The following is a 24722-nucleotide window of genomic DNA, read 5'->3' on the forward strand; positions in this document are numbered from 1 at the left end:
ATGAGAATGTATAGTGATGGTTTAATATTACACTATACACAGTAATTAACATGACAATAATTAACATTAAAATATTAACTTTCAAACTGATTTCTGTATTTCCTACATATATATTTATCTTTGAAAATTTCAGTGGTGTTTTATGTCTGTATATTGTTAACTTAATTTTTTTCCTAGTTCTAAACACCATTTTTGAAAATCTAAATGTATTCTCTATATTAATCTAATTCATCTTTTGAGTGCTATCTAAATTTACATAGTGTGATTCCACCATATTCATCCATTCCCACAAATTAGGCTCACTTCAACTCCCACTGTCACAAGCAAGGCTATATTAAACATCCCTGGGCACCAGGTGGCTCAGTTGGTTAAGCGACTGCCTTCGGCTCAGGTCATGATCCTGGAGTCCCAGGATCGAGTCCCGCATCGGGCTCCCTGCTCAGCAGGGATTCTGCTTCTCCCTCTGACCCTCCCCCCATCATGTGCTCTCTCTCTCTCATTCTCTCTCTCAAATAAATAAATAAAATCTTAAAAAAAAAATAAAATAAACATCCCTGTGCATGCACCCTTAAGGACTAGGGTAGAATGTCTTTGGAAGTATATATCCCAGAACAGGATTGCTAGGGCATTAAGATGTACTATACTTCATTCCATTATTCCTCTAATTTTTTCCCCAAAAGGTATCAGTTTACAATCCCACCATAATGTTAAGAGAGTCCTATTGCTCCAGTTTCTTCATGGAGCAACTTATTCCTTATAAAATTCATCAGAGCAATATTTTCAGTTCCACATTTTGAACTTTGCCATTCTCCCATCAGGAGGCATTGAACTGGGAAAGTCCTTTATGACTGTCTCAACAAAGCAAGAGATGCTGCATGACTTCTGAGGTTGGATCATAAAATGACAATAGGACTTCTGCTGTATACGCTCACTCTCTCAGGACTCTGGCTTTGGGACTCTTTCACCATGTTGTGAGAAAGTCAAGGCCAGATGGAGAGGCCATGTGTGGGTGTTCCAGCAAACAGCCAGTATCAACAGCCCATAGTTGAGTAAACAAGCCTTCAGAGGATTTTATCCCCCAGACTTCACTTTAGTTGACAAATAGAGCTGAGCAGAGTAAACCCTGACAAAGCTGCAGATTAATGAGCAAAATCATGTTCTATTACTTTAAGCCACTAAGTTTTGGGGTGGTTTGTCATAGAGCAGTAGATAACTGCTACACCCCACATAATCACAAATACTTGATATTATTAGCTGGCTTTTAAAATTTTGCCACGCTGATGGATGTAAAGTCATACCACACACCAATGCTTTATAATGGTACTTTTCTAAATTCAAATCCAGCTGAACATTTCATCATGTAATTCATAGTTATTTAGGCTTGGTTATTATGTGTGAACTGCTTATTCATATATTTATTAGGCTTCCTGAAATTCCTGTATAGATTTTCCAAGAATTCCTTGTTTATTCTAAATACCACTCTCCTATTAGACTGAGAGATCTGTTACTCATCTTTTAACATTGTCTGCAGTTTCTTTCATAGAACAGAAATCTTTGTCATAATTTAATCCACTAATTTTTACTTTGTATTTTACACTATTACAAACTTGTTTAACCTTTCCTACCTCTATGTCACAAGATACTTCTTTCATGGTTTAGCATTAACTGTGCTGTTGTTTTTTTTTTTTTCTAGTCACATTCTATTAACCTAGAAATACCTTTGTGTATCATACGAAGTAGAGGTCCAACTTCATGTCAGCATACAGAGAACCAAATTTGTTATCACATTTACTGAACAACTATCTTTGTAGTGCCTCCCCTATCATATAGCTATCATATAGCTTGCTATCATATAGCAAGTTTTTAAATATATTAATCTGTTGCTGAGTTCTGTCTTCTGTTTCACTGGTCTATACCATGATTTTATAGGAATTGGCAATCTGTATTAGATATAACAGGCAGAATAAGGAACAAAAACTTAGCTTTTATCTTGGCTCTGCAACTGATTTTTGGAACAACAATTAGCAAATCATGTCTCCACATACCCTATTTTTAGGGAGTATTATATAATAGTAGATGGAGTAATGGTGTTAAGAGTCAGGCACATGAGATATTTTTATATTCTTAACCTCAATTCAGCTACCTGTGTGTGTGTGTGTGTGTGTCCAAAGATATATATGTCTTTGGAAAAATTACTCATCCTCTTTAAATTACTGGTTCATGATCTATAAAACAGAAATGATAATATCTATATCTCCAGGTGATCAAGAGAATGGAATATATGTGATAATTTAATTTCTGGCATCTAGAAGATACCCAGGAAAGAATACACATCATTTTCATAATTGATAAAATAAGAGAGTCACACTAGATTATGAGATTTGTTGTTTGCAAATTATAGTGTGCTTTGAATCATTTGGATGGTGTAAAACACAGATTGCCAGGTCCTACTTTCAGAGTTTCTGATTCAGTAGGTTTACAACAGGGCCCAAGAATTTGCATTTTTAACAAATTCCCAGGCAATGATGATGATGATGATGATGATGATGATGGCCTAGGAGCTACACTAAGAACCACTGCACTAGATAATTTTTGTGTTTGGACTCTTTAGAGTTAAAATGAACAGACTCATAGGTTAATCCAGTTGATGAAACCTATTATAATGTTACACAGTAAAGTAAGAAAGCCAAAAACACTTTCTAAGTAGTTGAATAATTCAGCACTCATTAAGAAACAGAAAAAGATTCAGAAGCAAATGGCAGCTCTCTAGCGGGCCTTCCATTGCTTTGTCTTAATTACTACAAAGGCCCAGATATTCAGCTTCTTTCTGTCAGCTTATTGGGCCTATTATCTACTTCTATTATAGCTACTCACTATATTGTCTCTCCATTTGCTTCTCTATCTCAATGGCCTTTGCACACTCATTTTCTCTATGTCAGTTTATTAAACCTGTGTCATTTAAGTTTCCCAGCCTTTCTCCTATATATACTCTCCCAAGAAAGAGAAATTAACTGGTCAGTTTATAGCAGATCTCCCTATTGGATATTTTCTCAAGCTATTTAATAGGTTTTTGGGAAATCTAAGGATTGCTATCTTAGGTTCAAGTTCTGATCCCAGACCTAGTTTTTGTGTTTGTTTGTTTGTTTGTTTTAAAGATTTTATTTATTTATTTATTTATTTATTTGAGAGAGAGAGTGAGAGAGACCACAAGAGGGGGGAGCGGGAGAGGGAGAAGCAGACGCCCCACCGAGCAGGGAGCCCGATGCGGGACTCGATCCAGGGACTCCAGGATCATGACCTGAGCCAAAGGCAGTCGCTCAACCAACTGAGCCACCCAGGCACCCCCAGACCTAGTTTTAACTAGGACATTGGAACTACAGCATATAGAGCATGTCAACTCATGCACAAAGAAACACTTCTGGGCACTTTATTCAGAAAGGGCTATGGGCACTTTACTTAGAAAAAAACTGTGAGCATAGCAAACACTCAAAATACAACAGACCTTTCCGAAAAAATGTCTAGGCTTTCCTCTTTTTAAAAAAAAATCTATTTTTTTCTTAAATGTAAATATGGGAGGCAAAGAAAAAGGCCAGACATAAAATCAGTATTCAAGGGATTTTATGTAATAAAATCAGGCTTAATTATGGTAGGTGTTGAAAAAGAAAAGGAGAAATCAAATTAGTTCTGCACAGTAGCAGATAATTTCATGCAACAGCCATTTCTTGTAGCACTGTGGCTCTCAGCCCTACTCCATCACAGAGTTTGTCTAAAATCATGGTCTTTACCACACCAGTGGAGATTCATGCTGGTCTGGGAGGTATGGTTGGATTCAAATGGTAACCAATCATTTGTATTCTGGCATATACTTACTCAGTAAGAGTCTGAAACAAGGACAGGATCAGCAAAATATAAAGTAAACAGTATAGTGGACATAGACAAGTAGACCAAGATACAGGACAGGGTTCAAGTAGCAGTGGGAAACAAATGTTAATGAGGAAACTGAGGCAGAGGAATGTTGCAGGAAGGAAAGAGCTCCTAAACACCCAACCAAGGTTCATTGAAGATGGGGTGCATAGTGTCCCAATCAATTATGGAACTTTTTCTTTCATGTGGTAGAAGCATTAATCTACTTCCTACCCTAATCAAGGTAGCATGACAGTAGACAATGATCCTGCCAGTAAAAGGCCTTGGTGTCTACAGACAAATAGGAGGAAAATATAAGTTGAAGAGGGTATCAATAAACTTCCAATTTCTCAAGTGTTTTACTTGATCATTTAACTTCTCCCTTGCTCTGGTCTTGGTTCCTCATGAAGAACATCTATAATTAGCCATAGAAAATAAGTGATGGTTATCTTTATTAAATCTGTCAATAAGAGTAAAATATATCACCTAGAAAATGCTGCTTTTTCAAGTTTAAAAATGTTTCAGGCCTCTATTCTGAAATCTCACTTACTCTGCTTCTACAAACACCAATATATTTCATCACACCTAGTAGACAACTCAGAGACTGAAAATAGTACATGATGTCCTGACATAAATACAAGTAGTAAATATATTTTAAAAAATCATATTACTTCTGTCAAATGTATATTGATTCTAGTTTCTATGATAGTAATTCACCTGCTTTCAAAGAAAATTCAATATTTTGACTACCAATGGTATAACATCTAAATAATTTAGACACTAGCTTCCTTTGATATAGTCTGTCATCCATTTCTAGTCACACAAGTAATGAATAACACTTTAAATTCAATTGGTCCTTTACAGTTCAAAAAGTTCTTTTGGGGTGCCTGGGTGGCTCAGTGGTTAAGTGTCTGTCTTCGGCTCGGGTCATGATCCCAGCGTCCTGGGATTGAGCCCTGCATTGCGCTCCCTGCTCAAGCAGGGAACCTGCTTCTTCCTCTCCCACTCCCCAGGCTTCCACTTTCTCTCTCTCTGTCAAATAAATAAATAAAATCTTTAAAAAAAAAAGTTCTTTCATATCATAATATTCATTGACAATTCTTTGTTCACTGGAGTTCTAGTATATAAATGCCTTCTCTGTTAATAAGATATGAGACTTAAGCATGAGATGAAGAAAAAGAAGGTAAGAGTGTTGATATCTCTGCTGCATACATTTAAAAACAGTTTTCTCCTATAAAATCTTATTCCTTACCTGCTTCTAGCCAGTCTTAATTTCATTGTTTTTTTCTTTTCCCTGATTTATTTCCCTAATTTCCAAGCTTTCTATTTTTATTCTTTTAAAATATATTTTTAACCCATTATATTTTGAGAGCTATGGAGAGTTATTGTTCTTATTCTTTGTTCAACTTTCTTTCACTCTCCCCACCAATCAACTATGCTTTAAACATACAAGTCTTCTCTAAACTGAATATAGCCAAAACTTTGCTGCCTCAAGGTGTTTCCACATGTGTCTCTTATGCCTGGAATTTTCTTAATGACCATTCATAACTCCTTCTCTTGCTTTAGGGTTTTCCATTTAAATGCTCCCTGTTTGGTGAAGCCTACTTTGACCCATATCTAAAGTACATTTTACATGGAATTTTCTCTACACAATTGTTAATCACTTGTTTTTAATCTGCATTTTTTAATTTAATTTTATTTTATTATGTTATGTTAGTCACCATATAATACATCATTGTCTACTAGGTGAGAAGATTTGGGGTGTTCATTACCATATAGCTCCATGATTCATTGTTAATCTGTACTTTTTAAGATATGAGACCCACATAAGAACATAGCTCCATAAAGGCATGCGTGTTAGTATTATATCTTCAATGTGATTCTGCCCACAACATAAAGGATAAAATTATGAAAAAGAGAAGAGGAAGCAAATAGAATATAGAATCACTATTTAGAAGCTGGGTTTTTTTCAGGGCGCCGGGGTGGCTCAGTCAGTTGAGCATCTGATTCTTGGTTTCAGCTTTGGTAATAATCTCAGGGTCGTGGGATCAAGCTCCAAGGCCCACTCCACACTGAGCGTGGAGTAGGCTTGAGATTCTTTTCCTCTCCACCCCCTTCTGCTCCTCCCCCTCTGCCCCTCCCCCTGCTTGTACTCACACAATCTCTCTCTTTCTTTCTCAAATAAATAAAGAAAATCTTAAAAATTCTTAAAAAAGAAGTTGGGTTTTTAAACCCCACTCTGTCTGTATTGTAGGCCTTGTTTCTCACCTAGAGAAGCAAAGGTTTCTTCTCTATTTGATATTGAGATATTTTCCATAAAATATGATGTTTGCATGAATACTTGCTAACTTTTAGAGTTCTCTGCTAAGTCATTTAAACATAATAAAAAAATGTTAATACTTATAAGTCACTTCATTAAATGTCTTATTTATTTCTTTATGGAAAGAACAAACAAAAATAACACAAAAGTAAAATTAAAAGAAATAGAAGGAAAATACTAGTACATCCTCTGATACAAGCCATGTTCCTGGAAATGCCACTTAGGTAAGGTGGGTCTTATTTTCCATTATCTATAAAATGACTAAGTTAATTAAGACTTCAAAAGTCCCACTCAGATTTAAGTTGAACACTTTATAGTTATTTTCTTAAATCCACTACAGGTCAACTTATTTGGCTTGTTCATGTAAAATATTTTACTTTACCCAAATAGTAGCAAATAAATCCTTGATACTAATTCCAAATTCCTGATCTTTAATCTTTCCATCAAATGGATGAGGCTGTTTACGCTTCTCAGCTTTTCTCTTTGCTGTACCTATATGATAACAAGTAAAAGAATCTTATGACATGTTTGAATAATTAAAACACATATACAAATATATGCACACATCTTAATAAACCCAGTTTTTCTTGAAATGACAAGTGAGCTATTTGTGAACAAGCTAAAGTCAATCTAATTAAGTAAAATCACATTCTCCTAAAACAGTGCTCTCATAAAGAACATTCTATGATAATGAAAATTTTCCATATCTGTACTGTCCAATACTGTAGCCATGAGCTATATGTAGCTATTAATACTAGAAATGTAGCTCCTGTGACTGAGTAAATGGGTTTCTAATTTTAATTTAATTTGAAATTTAAATAGCCACATGTGGCAAGTGACTATAGTATTTGACAGCACAGCCCTAAAACGTAAAAGAGTAATATTTGACATTGCTAAAAATATTTTGTGACAATAAAATGTACTACTGTTAGGAAAGTATTTGATTTCTCTAATGTTACATGTTATTTTTCAGTGTTTTCAAAAGAAATTTAGTACTTATTATTTTATCTTACAATAATTCTTTCAGGTGGTACATGTATTAAATAATGCTAGGTAAATAGATTTGAACACGTTTCTTTTTAAAGAAAAGTTATGAACTCTAGCATTTTAAAAAAATGACAAGAAGCAGAATACATACTAATGAAAGTCTGGCACATAAATAAAATAATATTTGACCAGATCCAGCTTCATTTGCTCAAATAACACTAGCATATGTCACCATATCTCCATGACAAAAAGAAAAGTAGTTCAGCCATATTCTGACATTGGGAGATGGGGGTGGGGCCGAGGAATCTATTGTCTTTTAATTAAATGAATTATATTTTTATAGTCACCTCGTACACTGTGTGGGAAGCATGACAATGGTATTAATGTAGACCATGCAATAAGTGAAACCAAACCAAAATAAATCCACCAATCCTGCAGCCAGCTTTGAATCACATCACTGTCTTCAACACTTTAACAGAGAAAAAATTAAAAATTTTAACATTGTGTATTTCATTACAACAATGCCATAATCAAACAGAAAGAAAGAAAGAGAGAGATGGAACATTTTCTGTTAATTTGTCCCTATCGCTTTGTTTTGCTGATTGTGAGTCCTCCAATTATGTAGTTTTCTTTTATCCTGCAGGATTCTAAATTTTTCCCTTTTCTTTCTTTTACCATGTCCACTCAGGTGGCAAAAGTAATTCTTTGTTCTTTTTAACTTTTTTCACCAGCAGAAGCCATGTGTTTGGAAGACTATCCCTTTAAATCTCACCTCTCCTTTAAAATCATTCCTGCCCCTTTAAATCATGCACACCCTTTAGGGCAAGCCTGGCCCTTTAAGGTACACAACTAACCCTTTATCTGGCATCTGACCCTTTAAATCACCTATACGTGGAAATCTCCTTCTTATAGTTCCTTCTCGGACTCAACTCAGATCGAGTGTCAATTACCCTTCCAGTGATCATACCTAATCACCCACAGGACCCTTTGTTAGGCCTTTGTCTTTCCTCTTCCAGCAGTTTTTCTTGGTCTGCCTTTGCAGACTTTGCTGTAAGCAGGGTGGGATGGGAATGGGAAGGATCCTGTGCTGGGTTTGTTGATTTTCTCTTTTTACTCACTGTTCATTTTGCAGTTTCAGCGTTCTTTGTCTTCAGTCATGCTAAGGCCATGATCTTGGGAAAATTTTCATAGTTGTGAAGTTATTTTGTATCATTTAGGGAGAAGATTTGGGGTGTTCATTACCATATAGCTACCACTGTCTTCAGTTCCACAGATACCTAACACCTTGTCCAACCATCTGTTGTGGGAAAAATACCTACATACTCAAGAACCACAGTTTTGAAGGTGCTGGTTTCTCACAGGAAATTCTGTTGTCAACAGAGACCTGGTGAGGAGCTTGCATATAGACCTTGCCTTTCATAGAATGTGGAGAATATTCCGTTTTATTCATTAATGGGACAGCTCTTTATCCATTACTACATTATTCAGGGGTTCAAGTTCCAACTTGCAATGCTACAAGGCTGCAATCTTGAATTCCATTATCCAATAGGTATACACATCTGAACATGTTATGCACAAGGAGTTTCAACTCTAGATTGTCACTAGGGCTACGTGTTCCCTCACTGACCATAATATTTAGAAATTTTCTTTTTTTCTCCTTTTGCTTTTGAATCCAGCTATGTAGTGTAACCATGTGCATTATGCTACATTATTAAATATGTGTAAATAATTGATAACCAAGAAGACTGAGGAAATTAACTAAAAGTGTAAGCAAAGAACAAAGAAAAACACAAAGTATAAGCAGAATTAAATACAATGCCCTATATATCAATAGATTTTTCTCCTACTAGAAATAATTAAGAAATCTAATAATATAAAGATTCCATGCACAATACTAACAAAAATACTTTAAATTACTAGGAATAAACTTAGTGGAATATTTTCAAAAAGGAGAATCCTTTTCTGGAGAAATAAAAGAACTAAAATTTAATCAAGTCAAAATAAAAAAGGGTATTAATGAGATGCAATAAAAAATGGAGGCACCAACTGTTAGGATAAATGAAGCAGAAGAATTTGTGATATAGAAGAAAAATGATGGAGAATAAGGAAATGAGAAAAAGAGAGAAACTCAACTACTGGATCATGAGGAGAGAATTTGAGAGATAAGTGATACCATAAAGAGAAACAATATTAGAATAATTGGGATCCTAGAAGAAGAGGAAAGGGTGGGGGCAGAAGGTATATTTGAGTAAATTATAGCTGAAAACATAATTAATCTGAGGAAGGAAACAAATATTCAAGTCCAGGAGGCAAAGAGAACCCCCCTCAAAATCAGTAAAAATAGGTCAACACCTCAACATATAACAGTGAAGCTTGCAAATCTCAGAGACAAAGAAAAAACCCTGAAAGCTCAGGACAAGAGGTCCTTAACCTACAAGGGTAGAAACATTAGACTGGCAGAACAGCTATCCAAAGAGACCTGGCAGGCCAGAAAGGACTGGTGTGATATATTCAGGATGCTAAGTGAGAAAAATATGCAGCCAAGAATACTTTATCCAGCAAGGCTGTCATTCAAAATAGAAGGAAGGTAAAAAGCTTCCAGAACAAACAGAAACTAAGAGAATTTGTGATCACTAAACCAGCAAGAAATATTAAAGGGGATCCTTTAACCGAAGAGAGGGCCCAAAAGTAACATAGACCAAAAAGGAACAGAGAGAATATACAGAAACAGTGAGTTTACAGGTAATACAATGACACTAAATTCATATCTTTTAGTAGTTACTCTGAATGTAAAATGGGCTAAAAGTCCCAATCAAAAGACACAGGGGATCAGATGGATAAGAAAGCAAGATCCATAGATATGTTTCCTGCAACAGACTCATTTTAGACCCAAGACACCTCCAGATTGAAAGTGAAGGGGTGGAAAACCATTTACTATGCTAATGGACATCAAAAGAAGGCTGGGTGGCAATCCTTATATCAGACAAATTAGATTTTAAACCAAAGACTGTAATAAGAGATGAGGAAGGACACTAGATCATAAGTAAAGAAGTCTATCCAGAGGCGCCTGGGTGGCTCACTTGGTTAAGCGACTGCCTTCGGCTCAGGTCATGATCCTGGAGTCCCAGGATCGAGTCCCGCATCAGGCTCCCTGCTCAGCAGGGAGTCTGCTTCTCCCTCTGACCCTCCCCCCTCTCATGCTCTCTCTATCTCATTCTCTCTCTCAAATAAATAAATTTTTTTAAAAAAGTCTATCCAACAAGAAGATCTAACAATTGTAAATATTTATGCCCCTAACACAGGAGCAGTCAATTATATAAACCAATCAATAACAAAGTTAAAGAAACATATTGATGATAATACAATAATAGTAAGGTACTATAACACTCCACCTACTGCAATGGACAAATCATCTAAGCAGAAGATCAACAAGGAAACAAGGACTTTGAATGACACATTGGACCAGATGGACTTCACAGATATTTTCAGAGCATTCCATCCTAAAGCAACATAATACACATTCTTCTCAAGTGCACATGGAATATTCTCCAGAATAGATCACATACTGGATCACAAATCAGGTCTCAACCAGTACCAAAAGTTTGTGATCATTTCCTGCATATTTTCAGACCACCGTGCTTTGAAATTTCAACTCAGTCACAAGAGGAAATTTGGAAAGAACTCAAATACATGGAGGTTAAAGAGCATCCTACTAAAGAATGAAGGGGTCAACCAGGAAATTAAAGGAGAATTAAAAAAATTCATGGAAACAAATGAAAATGAAAACTCAACTATTCAAATCCTTTGAGATGTAGCAAAGGCGGTCCTAAGAAGGAAGTATACAGCAATACAAGCCTTTCTCAAGAAACAAGAAAGGGCTCAAATACACCACCTAAACTTATATCTAAAGGAGCTGGAGAAGGAATAGCAAATAAAGCCTAAACCTAGCAGGAGAAGAGAATTAATAAAGATTAGAGCAGAAATCAATGAAATAGAAACCAAAAAAAATAGTAGAACAGATCAATGAAATTAGGAGCTGGTTCTTTGAAAGAATTGATAAGATCAATAAACCCCTGGCCAGACTTATCAAAAAGAAAAGAGAAAGGACCCAAATAAATAAAATCATGAATGAAAGAGAAGAGATCACAACCACCACTGAAGAAATACAAACAATTATAAGAACATATTATGGGGGCGTCTGGGTGGCTCAGTTGTTAAGCATCTGCCTTCAGCTCAGGTCATGATCCCAGGGTCCGTGTCGGGCTCCCTGCAGGAAACCTGCTTCTCCCTCTCCCGCTCCCCCTGCTTGTATTCCCTCTCTCACTGTCTCTCTCTCTGTCAAATAAATAAATAAAATCTTTTAAAAAAGAACATATTATGAGCAACTATATGGCAACAAATTAGGCAATCTGGAAGAAATGGATGCATTCCTAGAAACATATAAACTACCAAAACTGAAACAGGAATAAATAGAAAATATGAACAGATCCATAACCAGCAAGGAAATTGAAGCAGTAATCAAAAATCTCCCAACAGGGACACCTGGCTGGCTCAGTCATTTAAGTGTCTACCTTTGGCTCAGGTCATGATCTCAGGGTCCTGGGATCGAGTACCGAATTGGGCTCCTCACTCAGCAGGTAGCCTGCTTCTCCCTCTGCCTGCAGCTCCCCCTGCTCTGCTTTCTCTCTCTCTCGTGCGTGAGCAAAAAAAAATAAAATCTTTAAAAAAAAAAAAAATCCCAACAAAGCAGAGTCCAGAGATGGATGGCCTCCCAGGTGAATTCTACCAAAGATTTAAAAAAATTAATACTTACTTTTCTGAAGCTGTTTCAAAAAATAGAAATGGTAGGAAAACTTCCAAACTCTTTCTATGAGGCCAGCATTGCCTTGATCGTAAAACCAGACAAAGACCCCACCAAAAAGGTAAATTACAGACCAATATCCCTGATGAACATGGATGCGAAAATTTTCACCAAGATACTAGCCAATAGGATCCAACAGTACATTAAAAGTATTATTCACCATGACCAAGTGGGATTTATTCCTGGGCTGCAAGGGTGGTTCAACATCTGCAAATCAATCAATGTGATACACTACATTAATAAAAGAAAGGACAACAATTGTATGATCCCCTCAATAGATGCAGAAAAAGCATTTGACAGTGTACACATCCTTTCTTGATTAAAAATCTTCAAAGCGAAAAAAAAAATCTTCAAAGCATAGGGAGAGAGGGAACATACCTCAATATCATAAAAGCCATATGCAAAAAGACTACAGCAAATATCATTCTCAATGGGGAAAAACTGAGAGCTTTTCCCCTAAGGTCAGGAACACAGCAGGGATGTTTACTCTCACCACTGTTGTTCAACATATTACTAGAAATCCTAGCCTCAGCAATCACACAACAAAAAGAAATAAAAGGCATCTAAATCAGCAAAGAAGTCAAACTCTCACTCTCCACAGATGACATGATACATTATGTGGAAAAAACAAAGACTCCACCAAAAAATTTCTAGAACTCATATAGGAATTCAGAGAAGTGGCAGGACATAAAATCAGAGAAATCAGTTGCATTTTTAAACACTATCAATGAAACAGAAGAGAAATTAAGGAGTCGATCCTATTCACAATTGCACCAAAAATTATAAGATACCTAGGAATAAACCTAACCAACGAGGCAAAGGATCTGTACTCAGAATACTATAGAACACTCATGAAAGAAATTGAAGACACTAAGAAATGGAAAAACGTTCCATGCTCACAGATCGGAAGAACAAATATTGTGAAAATGTCTAGGCTACCTAGAGCAATGTATACATTCAAAGCAATCCCTATCAAAATACTATCAACTTTTTCCACAGAGCTGGAACAAATAATTTGAATATTTGTATGGAACCAGAAAAGAACCTGAATAGCCAAAGGAATGTTGAAAAAGAAAACCAAAGCTGGGGCATCACAATTCCAGACTTCAAGCTCTATTACAAAGCTGTGATCATCAAGACAGTATGGTACTGGCATAAAAACAGACACACAGATCCATGGAACAGAATAGAAAACCCAGAAATGGACCCTCAACTCTATGATCAACTAATTTTGACAAAGCAGGAAAGAATATCCAATGGAAAAAAGATAGTCTCTTCAACAAATGGTGCTGTAAATGTTGGACAGCCACATGCAGAAGAATGAAACTGGACCATTTTCTTATACCATACACAAAAACAGACTCAAAGGGATGAAAGACCTAAATGTGAGACAGGAATCCATCAAAATCCTAGAGGAGAATCCAGGCAGCAACCTCTTTCACCTCAGCTGCAGCAACTTTTCGTGAGACACGTCTCCAAAGGCAAGGGAACCAAAGGCAAAAATGAACTATGGGGACTTCATCAAGATAAAAAGCTTCTGCATAGCAAAGGAAACAGTCAATAAAACCAAAAGACAACCGACAGAATGGGAGAAGATATTTACAAATGATATATCAGATAAAGGGCTAGTATCTGAAATCTATGAAGAACTTATCAAACTCAACACCCATAGAACAAATCAAGAAATGCGCAGATGACATGAACAGACATTTCTCCAAAGAAGACCTATAAATGGCCAACAGACATATGAAAAAATGTTCAACATCACTTGGCATCAAGGAAATACAAATCAACCACAATGAGATAGCACCTCACACTGGTCAGAATGGCTAAAATTAACAAGTCAGGAAAAAATAGATGTTGGCAAGGATGAGGAGAAAGGGGAACCCTCTTACACAGTTGGTGGAAATGCAAGCTAGTGCAGCCACTCTGGAAAACAGTATGGAGGTTCCTCAAAAAGTTGAACATAGAGTTACTCTATGACCCAGCAATTGCACTACTAGAAATTTACCTCAAAGATATAAATGTAGTGATCCGAAGGGGCACCTGCACCCCACTGCTTGTAACAGCAATGTCCACAATAGTCAAACTATGGAAAGAGCCCAGATGTCCATTGACAGATGAATGGATAAAAGAAGATGTGAGATATATATATATATATATATACACACACACACACACACACACACACACACATACACACACACACAATGGAATAGTACTCAGTCATCAAAAAAATGGTATCTTGCCATTTGCAATGATGTGGATGGTATTTGGCTAGGTCTAGAGGGTATTTGGCTAAGTGAAATAAGTCAATTAGAGAAACACAATTATCATAGGATCTCACTCATATGTGGAATTTAAGAAACAAAGGATCATAGGGGAAGGGAGGGAAAAATAAAACAAGATGAAATCAGAGAGGGAGACAAACCATAAGAGACTCCTAATCACAGGAAACAAACTGAGGGTTGCTGGAGGGGAGGGGGTTGGGGGGGGATGGAGTAACTGGGTGATGGACATTAAGGAGGGCACGTGATGTAATGAGCACTGGGTATTATATAAGACTGATGAATCACTGAACTCTACTTCTGAAACTAATAATGTATTATATGTTAATTGAATTTAAATTTAAAAAGGAAAAAAGAAAGTTATTCTAATTATAGTCTTCAAAGTTTTTGTGTCTTTTTACTGTAAATTAGCTAGCACTAAGTATTCAGAATCTTTGCTAACTATATATAATATAATATAATATAATATAATATATTATAATATCTAATATAATAATGGATAATTGTATCATTATAATAATATATATATTATATATATCACTGTTATTCTTTTAGCAAATTAATAGTGAAATGGAACCAATTTCTGTGTATTTTTATGTTTACTGGGAATTTGTATTCCTTCCTTTGTGAACTTCCTGCTAATCTTTACAATTGTTTGCAGGTGTTTTTTTCCTTATTGATTTGTAAAAGATTCTTAATGTGTTAAGCTAGTACCCCTTTATGACATAAATAGTGAAGTCTGTTTCATGTAAAAAAAAATTAAAATTAAAATAAAAAAAAAGGAATGATCCATTAATGTCATCAGTACAATGAGATATCCCTTTGAGGGGAAAAAGAGAAACTTGACCCATTTGTCATATTATATAAAAAAATAAATTGAGGGGCGCCTGGGTGGCTCAGTCGTTAAGCGTCTGCCTTCAGCTCAGGTCATGATCCCAGGTCCTGGGATCAAGTCCCATATTGGGCTCCCTGCTCGGTGGGAAGCCTTCTTCTCCCTCTCCCACTCCCCCTGCTTGTGTTCCCTCTCTCGCTGTATCTCTCTCTGTCAAATAAATAAAATCTTTTTTAAAAAAATAAAAAATAAATTGAAATTGGACGTTACATTTATATGTACAACTAAAACCAGACAAGGACACTAGAAGAAAAGAAAATTTCAAGCCAATATCCCTGATGAGCACAGTTTCAAAAATCCTCAACAAAATATTAGGAAAATGAATTTAACAATACATTAAAAGAATCATACACCATGATCAAGTGGAATTTATTCCAGGCATGCAAGGATGGTTCAGTATCTGCATAACAATCATTGTGATACACCACATGAACAAAATGCAAGATAAAAATCATAGGATTCTGTCAATTGATGTAGAAAATCATTTGACAACTTCAGCATTCATTCATAATAAAAACTCTCAACAAATTGAGTTTAAAGGAAACACACATCAACATAATAAAGACCATATATGACAAAGTAAGATCAGAAGCAGGAGAAAGATACCCACATTTAGTCAACACAGCACTGGATGTACTAGCCAGATCAATTGGTCAAGAAAAATAAATAAAGGCATTCAAATCAGAAAGGAATGAGTAAAACTGTCTCTGAAGATGACATGATCCTAAATATAGAAAACTTAAAGATTCCACCAAAAAACTGTTGAGGGTACCAAGCCATGACACCATTCTATCAAGTCAGCTATTATTGGATAACAGGTTACAGAGTAAGACCAGTGAAATCTGTAGTTGTCATACTGTCACACTTTTTTGTCTTATCAGATGATCCCTTGTCAGAGGCAGTATTGTGTGAGAAACCACAGGGATGAATATGGCATCTCTAAGTCTTTGAATGGTGTTGCTAGAAGAAGCACTATATGTAGATGTTACAGACGAAATGTTTAGACATTTTTCCAAAGAAGATAGACAAATAGGCAACAAGTAAATGAAACGGTGCTCAACATCACTAATCATTAGGGAAAAGAAAATCAAAACTGCAATGAGCTATCATCTCATAACTGTCAGGATGGCTATTAGAAGAAGAAGGAGAAGGAGAAAGAGAAGAAGAAAGAAAAGGTGGAGGAGGAGGAAGAAGAAGAAAGAGAATAACAAGTGCTAGCAAGGATGTTGAGAAATTGGAACCCTTATGTACTACTGGTGGGAATGTAAATGGTAGAGCCTCTACTGAAAATAGAATGGAAGTTCCTCAAAAATATTAAAAATAGAATTACCATATGATTTAGTAATCCCACTTCTGAGTATATATCTGAAAGAATTGAAAATAGAATTTCAAAGAGTTATTTGCTTATCCATGTTAACTGCAGCATTATTCACAGTAGCCAAGGGGTGGACATAAGAAGCTAAATGCCCATAGACAGGTACATGGATAAAGAAGTATGGTATTTACATGCAATGGAATATTATTTAGCCTTAAAAAGGAAGCAAATAGTAGCATATGGTATAGCATGGATTAACCTTGAGGACATTAATCTAAGTGAAAAAGCCAGTCACAAGAAAGACAAATGCATGATTCCACTTATATGAAGTATAAAATGTAGTGAAAATTGTAGAAAGTAGAATGGTGGTTTTCAGGGGCTGGGAAGAAGTGGGTAAATGGAAGTTATTGTGTGATGAATACAGAGTTTTAGCTTTGCAAGATAAAAAGTTCTAGTGATCTGTTGTACAACAATGTGCACATCGTTAACACTACTGTACTATACACTTAAAAATGGTTAAGATCGTAAAGTTTATGTTATGTGTTTTCTGCACAATTTTTCAAAAACTACATGTAGAATTAGTAATAAAGTTGTCATTATAAATAGTGTTTTTAAAACTACATTTCAAACAGTAAAGATAAAAGTATATATTCTAGATTTATATGTACATATATGTGCATATCAGTCACATTTACATACATTTTTCCTAAAAATATGGTTGTTACAAATTAAATATATATGTTTACAGGCTACAGTATTTATCCAATAAATATTTTATACAATGTAAACAACAAACAAGGAAATAAAACAGCTTACCTAATTGCAGAAGTTCTGTTCTCAGAGCCCTTGATAAGGGGTGCTGCTATCACATAACTCAAAGAATATCCGAGTACTACTGAAGCTTCCATTATGCCTATAAAATGAATACTGAACATCAAACAACTACATAAGCGAGTTTGTCATGATAAAAATCATATCACTGAAATAGATTACTTCTGAAAGCCTCATGTCATACTTCCTTAGTCAGGGTCCTCCTGAGAAACAGAACCCATAGGATATTGAGAGAGAGATTTTTAAGGCATTGTCCCATACAATTATAAGGCCTGGCAAGTCCAAATTTGTAGGGCAGGCCAGCAGGCTGGTAATCCAGGTAAGAGTTAATATTAAACTTTTGGTCCATACTTAAGCTTAAAACCCACAGGGTGGGTCAGGAAGCTGGAAAAACTCAGGCAGAGTTTCTATCTAGCAGCCTGGAGAAAGAGTTGTTTCTTTTTTGGGAAACCTAAGTTTTTGCTCTGAAAGCCTTCAACTGATTAAATAAGGCTCACCCACATAGAGGAGAGTAATCCGCTTTACTCAGTCTACTGACTGTATTACTCACATCTAAAAAATATAGCAGAAACATCTAGACTGATGTTTGACCAAACAAATCTAGAAAAGCTGACACATAAAATTAACCATCATATATATACATATATCATCCAATGCATATATTAAAGAAACTTTGATAAGGTAATTATATAATTTACTGTATCTTATTTCATCTATATATTTAATATAATATAAATATGTTTACATTTAATATAATTATAAATTCAATATACCTGATTACACTTTGTGGTACCTTTGTATACTTCACCTTAGCTGCCATGGTGGCAGGAAGTGGCAACTTTTTGCAGTGCATTTTAATTACTATTCAGTAGATGTGCATTTTAATTACTATTCAGTAGAACCAAATATAAAACAAACAGATTTGTTGCCACCCTCAGCCAACACTGGTAAATCACTGCAATTTTTTTTCTAAAAGCAAACATAAATATGAATATCATCTATTTTAATTTATTGACATAATTTTCCTTACTTCTGGGGGAAAAATAATTATTTTGGTGCAAAATGCTATGTTCTCTAAAGTCACCTTCACAACACTTTAAATTTTTTTTAATTTAAAAAAATATATGATAGATAACTCTGTACAGATAGATGATCTACCAAGACCATAGCTATTGCAACATAAAGAAACACAGATTATCATGAGATATACCCCTGGGTCACTTATTGTAGGATACCATGGCATAAAAGATTAGAAATAGAAGATACTACATTGTAGTCAATTAAATAGCATATCACTTCTCTCCTTGATAGGATGAACAAGATTATATTTTCATTAACTTCAAAATATCTGAGCCCCACAAAAGTGAAGTAAGTTAATGCATGTAAACAGCTTAGTACAATGATGATGATGATTTCAACACCACACTGAATCAAGTACTGAGGAGGCAGGAAACAAATTTTCTGTCCCCTTATGAACATGATGGCAGCAACTTCTCCCCTATGTCCCCAAAGTTTAAACATACAACTATTCAAACAATTAAATCTAATAATTTGAGACTTTTACCCAGAGAAATTAAACGCAATCTGTATAGTTTGATACGACATATATATCAATGTTATATATATTATATATTTTAGACGTAATACTTAGAGTGTAGTTTTTATTACTTAAGAAAGTATATCCTTTTCCTATTTTTCTTTACCTTTTTGATGACTTTCCGATGACTTGTCTACAATTTCAAATCTTAAGCAATTCCTCAGAATTAGGCAGCTCAATGTGATTTTGAAATCAAACATACCACTTATCATTTATTATAATGTTATTATAAGGGCCAGTAATAAGCACTCACGTATCAGTTTAGATATGTACACCAAGATGTAAAAGCTCAATAAAAATTCAAAATTGGTCGACCATATGAGGAAAAAAAAACTTGCCTAGATAAATACCAGCTGAGTGTGTGGCAACACTGTTGTCGATAAAGACTGCTCCAAGGATATAAAGAGGCATTCCTGCTACTCCCTGCAGAATCTGCCCCAGGATGAATGAAGCTATATATTTTGCTTGGAATGATGGTGCCGCTTTATTGCAAACCTTGTTAGTCTTCATTTCTTGGCAAATATCTTTTGAAAAGATAATTATTTTTTGTTAAATGAGTCAAAAATGATATGCAGTATCTCTCATGAAATATTTCACCTTTTACAAAGTTATTTGCACCAGTGTGCCTTTTTTTTCCACAAACATTTCATTTACACTGAATGTAGCAGTTCTAAAATCAGTCATTATATTCTCATAAAAATGTAATTATAAAAGGAATTTTGTGGGAATACTGGAAAAGATGCATATATTATAAACCAAATATAAATGTGTATGCACAATAACATGTATATACACAATTATGTGTGCATAGGTGTATATACGTATACACACATACACAACATACATATGTTCCTCTTAAATTTGGCAACTGGTATCCCTGACTTTTGACGCCTAGGAAAAAGTATTTCTTTTTTTTTTTTTTTTAAAGATTTTATTTATTTATTTGACAGAGAGAGACACAGCGAGAGAGGGAATACAAGCAAGTGGAATGGGAGAGGGAGAAGCAGGCTTCCCGCGGAGCAGGGAGCCCGATGTGGGGCTCAATCCCAGGACCCTGGGATCATGACCTGAGCTGAAGGCAGACGCTTAACAACTGAGCCACCCAGGTGCCCCGGAAAAAATATTTCTAATGTTCTAGATTATCTGTATTATCAGATTATTTTCTGAGTTTAGTTCTATATCCACTTCATCAGCAATCTTCACATTAACTTTGTGTCACTCTGTTTAAATAATAATCCCTTTTTAGGGCACCTGGGTGGCTCAGTCGGTTGTGTCTGCCTCTGGCTCAGGTCATGATCCCAGCCAGGGTCCTGGCATCGAGTTCCGCATCGGGCTCCCTGCTCAGTGGGGAGTCTCCGTCTCCCTCCCCCCTGCTCATGCTCTCTTTCCCTCTCTCTCTCTCACTCTCTCTCAAATAAATAAAATCTTTTAAAACATAATAATAAATAAATAAATAATTTCCCTTTTTAGACCCACTAATTTCTTCTCATAAAGAGGAGGCATTATACAATAAAAATTTATTTCCATTAAAGTTAGTCATTATATGGCAAGCCACTAGATTTTAAATTCCTTTAGGTGGCGGTCTATTTCTTATGCTTTTTTTATTCACATGGTTGTAAAACAATAGCAAGTAAATGTTTCTTAGAATTGCATTTGTTATCAGATTGGTAGAACCAGGCAATGCTATTAGATCGTTCTGATTGTGTCCATTTTGATGGGAATTTAACAAACACTCTTAAAGTATTTTTGTGGAAAACTGGCTAGAGTGCAGATTGCAATTTAGTACACTAATGGAAATTTTCATCTGGGTCAGTACCCATATCAAATGCTAGTTGACTCCATGTCAAGTGGGAGGAGGTCTTTAGAATTGCGATTCAAAATACTGATGATTCAATTTAATCAGATATGTTAACTTGTGGTGATATCAGTATCAATGTGATATTTTAAATGCCCTGATCTCTTAGTCCTTTGAATTCTTCTCCTCCCATGTACTTGTACTCCACTTAATTAATTTTAAACTTTCAAAAACATTAACTACAAACCTTTCTTAGTTGCAACTTCAAGCATTCCACATTCAAAACATCCCTATCTCTCCAGCTCACTTCTGGTAACCCAATTCCAACAATCCTTAAAACCCACTACGATTTCGATACTGCTCCTTTCGCCATTCCAATATCCGCTTACGTCCTTCACTTCTCCCATTGTCATTTTAGCACTTTTAAATTCCTTGCTCTCTTATCAAGCAATCCCTTGGTAAAATTGCAAACTTCATCAAATTAAACTCTTCTCCCTACTCCGCTCTTACACTTGTAAAGCTGCATGTGGATGGGAGAAAATACACAACCATGCAAATCTCACTTTGAATTCGTAATTATTAAACTCAAGGAGGTCATTCAGCCTCCTGATAATCAAATACATCCGTAGTCTGCTATTCCTGCCTTCTCCTGTAAAATTCAATTTGTTCGTTTCCCTTCTCCTAGGGATCATGGTCCTGAGATTCCTGCTGTCCAACATCTGAAAATAAATGTTTTCCACCAAGAGAATAAAATATTATAAATACATGTGACTATTATATAGTTCATATATTGAGGATATATATCAACATATTATTTAATAATAAATGTTCTATAAATTGCATTTAATATGGAATATTTATTTGAATTGTGAGCACACATCATAAACATACTTTTAAATATCATAAGCATGTATATACACATACATACACACATGGAGACATCCACATGGCTTTTTCCACCATGTCTTGCTAAAGTCCAATTTAAAGTTGCCAAAATGGGTAAATCCATTTCAACATTGCTATGACCTATACACAGCAAGAAAGTACTCAACACAATAGTGCCAGGAATAGTGCTGTGGAAATTCAAAATAGCCTTTGTCTACAAGCAATAGCAAAATGATTGTGGAATAAATCTTTTTTTAAGATTTTATTTATTTATTTATTTATTTGACAGAGAGAGAGAGAGAGAGCACAAGCAGGGGGGGGGCAGAGGGAGGGGGAGAAGCAGGCTTCCTGTTGAGCAGGGAGCCCGACGCGGGGCTCGATCCCAGGACCCTGAGATCATGACCTGAGCTGAAGGCAGATGCTGAACCGACTGAGCCACCCAGGCGCCCAGAATAAATCTTTCTAAAAATGACAAAGTGAAGAAGCCACTAATCTTTTTAGATTCCAAGTCCTACGCCAAAGGGCAGCTCCCATTTTGAAATGGTAGGAGTCTGATCTTTCTTTTTCTGTGTGCTTATTTATGTATTTATCTGTGCTCTTGTGTATGTGTGTTGAGGTCAGAATAAAGGATTAAAGAAAGCATATTGTGGAAGACATAAGGAATTACCAAAGTTCTCAAGAGATTTATAATACATATGAAAACTGACAAAAGAGAAACAATTTCATAAAATAATGATCCCAAAATATTCCTTCTTCTTCCTATGCCTATGTCTTACATGAAAGGATATATGATCATGAGAAGATAAGAGAATGGCATATATATGTTAGTAGGGAGCTACAATTAAATAGCTTAATAAACTTGGTAATATACATAGATACAGATGGATGGATGTACAGACAAGTATTACAGTCTATTTTAAGTTCCTAAAGCCAATATTTAAATGAATAATAATTTGATGCACCTTTTATAATCTTACCTCCAATGGCTACACTTGCTTTATGATCTCCAACACTAAAGTATGGAAAAGCAAATAAAAGTGATCCAAGTCCTACTAAAAAGGAGGAAAATGTAATCCATCTTGGTATGTTTCCTCTCCCTCCATAGTATGATATAAACACTACTATCAGGCAGGATGAAATATCGTAAGTCAAAGACAACAATAAATTCTCCATGTTGCTCAGATGATTGTCCTTCTCAAAAGTGGCAATGCTCAGATCTATGAGACCAAACACAATACCTAAAATGTAAAAAGAAAAAAAAGAAAGCAATAATATGCATTTTAAGAAACAAAATAGAACACCATTATAATCATTACAAGCCAAAACAATTTACATTGATTTAAGTTTATTTTACATTATTCTGACTGTTTAAGATCCATAAGCACATGATTTGTTTTCTAAAATACTAATAGGCCTTAACCTCTATGAAATATTTGCTAATTGAATTTTTATACCTATTCTGTACCTATTTGACTGGAGAATACTGATCTTTTTTAGTCATCTTACTTAGTACTGATCTTTATTTTTAAGGATTTTTTCTTTAGTTTTACTAAGTTTTACTAGCAAAACTAGTAAAGTTTTACTTTACTAAGATTTTATTCTTAGTACTGATCAATTATAAAAATGAATAAATAACAGGGGCACCTGGGTGGCTCAGTTGGTTAAGCATCTACCCTTGGCTCAGGTCATGATCTCAGGGTCCTGGTATCAAGCCCCGCATCGGGCTCCTTGCTCAGCAGGGAGTCTGCCTCTCCCCCTTGCTCATGCCCTCTCTCGCTCTCTTCTCTCTCACTCTCAAATAAAAAAATAAAATCTTTTTTAAAAATGAATAAATAACAATCTAATGAATATTTATCTACCACCCACAACAGGAAATAAAACATCAAAATATCTGAAGCCCAGCATGCACTCCCCAAACGCATTCTTCTCTCTCTTTCCATAACCCATATTCTATATTTGAAATTTATAATTTCTGACTCCGTTATTTTTTTAAAAGATTTTATTTATTTATTTGAGAGAGAGAATGAGAGAGAGAGCACATGAGACGGGGGAGGGTCAGAGGGAGAAGCAGACTCCCCGTGGAGCAGGTAGCCCGATGCGGGACTCCATCCTGGGACTCCAGGATCATGACCTGAGCCGAAGGCAGTCGCTCAACCAACTGAGCCACCCAGGCGCCCCTCTGACTCTTTTAAACACTTCTTTTTTGACAACGTGTATATCCTTGAACAATACAGAGAATTGTCATGTTCCTAAACATTAAGTAAATGGTATTATATAGGTGCATTCCTATCACTTAGTATCCAACCAGGAAAAAAACAATTGTACTAAATACTTGAAACATAAAGAAATTAATGCAGAGGTTGCTTACAAAAATAACACATTTGTTGGAGTGAAAAGGGAAAAGAGTTACCAATCAAAACTCATGATACCTATAAGGCGGAAGTTGCTGGAGCATGGGCTGCTGCCCCTGGAACTGCAATCGCTCTCTCTTTTGCAGGAGGCCAGGACCTACACTACTGCTAATGCTTTGAGAGACAACTCACAGTCATCCACTGCTTCTGCCGCTCTTGCATTTGCAGAGCCAGAGCCATAAGCACTGGCTGCTGAGGCACCCACTGTTGGCTGCTGATGGAGCTGCAGAGATGCCTAAGCATAAATCCAGGAGTTCTTATTCACCCAGGATTGCTGCTATCGTCAAAAACACCACCACAGAGAGGAAAAAAAACAACAAAAAAAGAGGCTTTCCTTTGCCCCTTTTTCAAATCTACTGCCACAGCCTCTCATTGGCAACACCAAGTGGAAGCCAGTGAGAAAGAAAGGCTGGAAAATGTAGTTTACAGCCTCCTAGGCCCCTCTAAATAGGCGTGAGTCTAGACCACAAATAATGAAGTCTATGGCCAACAGACAAGCAACTTGCAGAGTTCACCTTTTAGACTACTCAGGATTCATTTTCACCTTCTTCCTCTATTTAAACTAGCACACCAAAGTAAGAGCAACATCCTCATGCTTCTGCCTAACATTGTGCGATTATCATTCTTACAAAGATGT

At 35.8% G+C, this 24722-nt stretch overlaps 1 protein-coding gene across 1 annotated transcript in view; it reads right to left on the reverse strand.

Annotated features, from left to right (window-relative positions):
• The window catches only part of SLCO6A1 (solute carrier organic anion transporter family member 6A1), a 95493-nt gene that overhangs the window by 63693 nt on the left and 7078 nt on the right, over nt 1-24722 (reverse strand). Inside the window, exons 2-6 of the mRNA XM_021695824.1 lie at nt 22652-22912; nt 19333-19518; nt 17383-17479; nt 7558-7679; nt 6606-6715 (exon numbers count right to left, since the gene is read on the reverse strand). Coding sequence (XP_021551499.1) covers nt 6606-6715; nt 7558-7679; nt 17383-17479; nt 19333-19518; nt 22652-22912 — 776 coding nt within the window. The remainder of the gene's footprint in view (nt 1-6605; nt 6716-7557; nt 7680-17382; nt 17480-19332; nt 19519-22651; nt 22913-24722) is intronic.

This window comes from Neomonachus schauinslandi, chromosome 7 (genome assembly GCF_002201575.2).
Source record: "Neomonachus schauinslandi chromosome 7, ASM220157v2, whole genome shotgun sequence".
Classification (NCBI taxonomy): domain Eukaryota; kingdom Metazoa; phylum Chordata; class Mammalia; order Carnivora; family Phocidae; genus Neomonachus; species Neomonachus schauinslandi.